The 4,272-nt window shown below is 56.6% G+C and overlaps 1 protein-coding gene across 1 annotated transcript; it reads left to right on the top strand.

Annotated features, from left to right (window-relative positions):
- Positions 1 to 215: 215 nt before the first annotated feature.
- On the top strand, positions 216 to 3,914 carry LOC147344912 (2-acylglycerol O-acyltransferase 3-like). The gene is made up of 7 exons (XM_086374302.1): positions 216 to 937; positions 1,375 to 1,482; positions 1,742 to 1,812; positions 2,079 to 2,283; positions 2,593 to 2,767; positions 3,347 to 3,549; positions 3,640 to 3,914. The coding sequence occupies exons 1-7, from the start codon at positions 865 to 867 to the stop codon at positions 3,792 to 3,794; spliced, it is 990 nt and encodes a 329-aa protein (XP_086230428.1). The 5' UTR covers positions 216 to 864; the 3' UTR covers positions 3,795 to 3,914.
- Positions 3,915 to 4,272: the final 358 nt, after the last annotated feature.

Here is a 4,272-nt window from a genome sequence, read left to right as displayed (position 1 = left end):
CGCCCCCAGGCTGGCATTTGGCCAACCCACCAGCCCTGAACTCTGTCCCACTGGATCCCTTAAGAGGGAAGGGGACTTCAAAGCATCTCAGCGATCACCCCTCTTGATCCTCTTCTGCCCACACTGGGGGCTCCCACCCCGGTACAACTGTGCGGGCAGTGGGGGCAGAAGGGGTACTTCAGCGCATGCGCACGCGCTGCTCTCAGTCTCCCGTCAGTTGAGCGGCTCTCACAGCTATTTCAAGATCAGACCGTGTGCTACTGGGTCCCCGCCCCTAGGCACCTCGTCTTTATCTAGTTGGCCTCAAGCCTCTGGAGGAGTGTGGCTGGCGACTGAAATTCCACCTGGGCATAAACTTGTGTGTTGGTGTGTTTGTCCTCGGGGTTGGGCGCTAATTAACGCCTCCGAGTGGCCTAGACACTCCTAGACTCAAACACTAGGGCGCGCTCGTCCAGGAACGGCGAGATCACACAGTCAGGGCTGGGACCCAGTGGGTGGGCTCTCTGGCTTCTTCTGCAACTCCTGCCCACAATGATTTCTAATGCACCGAGGGCTGGGCCTCCACGGCACGCCCCCTAGGCCATCTCCCAGTCGCAAGAGGGGACCAGCCCAGACCAACCCACTGGAGAAGTTCATGATAAGTGAGAGCAGACTGGAGACCTCTGGGGCTCTGATAAGAGAGTCTCCCCACGCACACAGCCCCCTACAAGCGATCCTGGGAGGCTCCAAGCGCTTGGCCACTCAGACCAGAAAGATTTCCTGCGCTCCAACCAAAGCCTTCATCCCATTTTTCCTGGTTCGGAAGCCCTGCTGGCTGAAGGGGAGCACCTGGGAGTCTCCACCACCCCACCACCCACCCCCGGCATGAAAACCTTAAAGAAACAGTGGTTAGAAGTACTGAGCACCTACCAATTTGTGCTCTGTTTCCTCTTCCTGGGTAAGGGGATCCGGGCAGGGGTCCAACTGGGAAGGTGGGAAAAGGGGAGCGTAGAGGGAGGAAGGCTGGAGCCCCCACTACTGGACCACCAGGGCAGAGGGAGGGACGTGCAGTCTCAGCCCTGTCCCACTCTTCCCGACCCCATGGACTGTAGTCTACCAGGCTCCTCCGTCCACAGGATTTTCCAGGCAAGAATACAGGAGTGGGCTGCCATTTCCTTCTCCAGGGGATCTTCCCGAATCAAGGATTGAACCTGGGTCTCCTGCATTGCAGACAGATGCTTTACCGTCTGAGCCACTAGGGAAGCCCAGGGCAAAGGGAGGGACGTGTCAAAGTATATCAGGGAGACAGGCAACGCTCTCACTGGTGAGGGGAGAGGGGAGAAGTCACTGCGGTTTCACAATCTAACTCATTTTCCTTTCTCAACTTTCCCCTAGGCCCTTTCTTTTCCCTTGTTGGCTTCTTCCTCCTCTTCACCTCGCTCTGGTATTTCTCTGTTCTCTACTTGGTATGGTTATTCCTGGACTGGGACACACCCCAGCAAGGTGAGTGCTAAACAAGGGCAGGAGGAGAAGGGGGTGATAGAGGACGAGATGGTTGGATGGCAACACGGACTCAATGGACATGAGTGTGAGCAACCTCTGGGAAATAGTGAAGGGCAGGGAAGGCTGGCATGCTGCAGTCCTTGGGGTCACAGAGAGTCAGACACAACTTAGCAGGTAAACAACAAAAACAAGGCCCGGGTAGAAGGAGGTGATAAATGGTGTCTGTAGTGATTCTTCCCCCCTTATCCCTCTGCCCAAGGTGGAAGGCGTAATCAGTGGTTGAAGAACTGCACTGTGTGGAAACACCTGAGCGATTATTTCCCCATTAAGGTAGCAGGTCACCCTCCAAGGGATGCTCCACTCCTCCCGCTCCCTTACCTCCCATCTCCTCTCTCCTCCCCATGATGGACTCTCACCTCTGGCTGCTTAAGTTCAGGTAATGGGGCAGGGGGTGGGATGGTGTTCTAGAGTGGATCCTGGTGCCTTTGACCCCATCTTATCCTGAACTCTCAAGATCTTGGTGGGAGGGAAGCCCCTTCAGCTGGGGGCCTGCCTTCTCTGCCTTCTTTCCCTCATCCTGCCCCCTCCCACCACAGCTGGTGAAAACAGTAGAGCTGCCCCCAGACAGGAACTACGTGCTATTGTCCCACCCACATGGGATCATGAGCTTCGGAACCTTCTGTAACTTCAGCACGGAGGGCACTGGCTGCTCGCAGCTGTTCCCAGGGCTTCGGTTCTCACTGGCCGTGTTGAATTGTCTCTTGTACATGCCAGGCCATCGAGAGTACTTTCTGTCCTGTGGTGAGTTTGAGTTGAGTGACAGAGGGTGACCCCACCCCAATCCTGCCAGAGTGACCCCCAGTCACCACCCACCCCAGGCACTTGGCTTGAATTGGCCGGGTTCACAGTGGGGGACAGGAGGTGGCTTGGCCCACGTGTCCTGCATCCGTGCTGGGAGAGGCACTGTAGGACACGTGGACAGGAGCACAGGGGTAGGGAATGTGGAGAGAATGGGGTGATGTCTAATACTCAGTGTGCTAAAGGGAGAGGTGAGGGACTATCGGGCCCATGAGGAGCACTAACTGTTCCTGAACCTCCTCATGCCCACAGGAATATGTTCTGTGAACCGTCAGAGCCTGGATTATGTTCTATCTCAACCACAGCTCGGCAGGGCTGTGGTCATCGTGGTCGGAGGGGCCAATGAGGCCCTGCATACCGTCCCAGGGGAGCACTGCCTCACTCTCCGGAATCGTAAAGGCTTCGTCCGCCTGGCACTGAGGCACGGGTGAGCAGGGGCCCACCCAGGGCTGCCTTCAATGGTCAGAACCTCACAGTGTCTGCTCGTCTACCCTCTATCTGTGCACACCCGCCCCCTGGAGGTGGGCTGTGTGTCCCTAGAGCTTCCACCGTGCCCACCTCTAGAGGGCGCTCTAGGCAGACTTTGGGTGTTTGCTCTGTGTCCAGCCCTGGTGCCCATTCCCCAGGCTTCCTGCCACGCAGAGAGACAGACAGGACCACAGTGCGAAGCGCTGGACCCTGGGGGCTCGTATGCCCTCGGCTCACATTCTTTTATGATGCCCTCTCACAGGCGAGACCTTGCACCCCTCTTACTTGTGAAACAGAGCTCACGCCCGCCTTGCCACCACACTGTAGTTGAGACTGTGTGAGAAAATGTATATAAGAAAGTCCAGGACACATTGGTCTTAAGAAAGAAAATCCTTTCATCCAGATCTTTCTAGTAGAACCATCCTTTGCTCCTAATGCCTAGGAAGGTGGTAACCTGTGGGGGAGGAATTTGGGAGTGCTTCTCCAGCCCCTGATGTGCCCAGCCATTTTCTCTCCTCTCTTGCCCCTCCCTTCCCAGTGCCTCCCTGGTGCCCGCGTACTCCTTTGGGGAGAATGACGTCTTCAGAGTTAAGGCTTTTGCCCCAGACTCCTGGCAGCGTCTGTTCCAGGTCACCATCAAGAGGCTCCTGAACTTCTCTCCTTGCATCTTCTGGGGCCGTGGTCTCTTCTCAGCCAAGTCCTGGGGCCTGATGCCCCTCGCCAGACCCATCACCACTGTGGGTGAGTGCCCGTGTCCAGGGAAGAAGGCCGCTATCTGCTGTGCGTGCAGCCGAGGCCCCTCCTCTGACCTGTGTCTCCCTGTCCCTGCAGTGGGCCGCCCCATCCCAGTGCCCCAGTGTCCACAGCCCACCAAGGAGCAGGTGGACCACTATCACACGCTGTACATGAAGGCTCTGGAGCAACTGTTTGAGGAGCACAAGGAGAGCTGCGGCCTCCCAGCTTCTACTCACCTCACCTTCATCTAGGCCTGGCCTCACCCCTCGCCACCTCCCAGCCTTCCCCCTGCCTCCAGCCCCTGATCCCAGTGCCTGAGCCCCCCACCGACTGCCATGCTACTGCTTAAATAAAGGCCAGTTCTCTCACCACTGCTTGGTAGAGTCAGACGCTGGCAGAGCTCAGGCTCTCCCTCTGGATGTGAGGATACCCACGTGTAATCCCCACAATCCTAATGGTTTTACACTTGCTGCCTTAAATTGGGAATCAGGACCCTGCATTCTCCTCAAGAGAATTCATTCTGCTGCCTGAGCTTGCCTAAGTCTCTTCTCTCAGCTTGGTCCCATCTCCCTCTGTAAATAAAGGCATGTGCTTACCTAAGCGTTGTTGGGCATCAGGATGGGGTCTGAGAGCGGAGACCCCCGGAGAGGAAAGCTTGCAGAGTTGCCAGGATATAGGTGGGTGGAGACCATAGAGTAGATGGTGAATACTGTGAATAAATGCTGACAA

The sequence above is a fragment of the Bos grunniens genome, chromosome 25 (assembly GCF_055505025.1).
Source record: "Bos grunniens cultivar Pamir isolate PY7600 chromosome 25, Bosgru_T2T1.0, whole genome shotgun sequence".
In the NCBI taxonomy this organism is placed as follows: domain Eukaryota; kingdom Metazoa; phylum Chordata; class Mammalia; order Artiodactyla; family Bovidae; genus Bos; species Bos grunniens.
The sequence above is the reverse complement of the archived record's forward strand: the minus strand, read 5'-3'. Positions and strand labels throughout refer to the sequence as shown.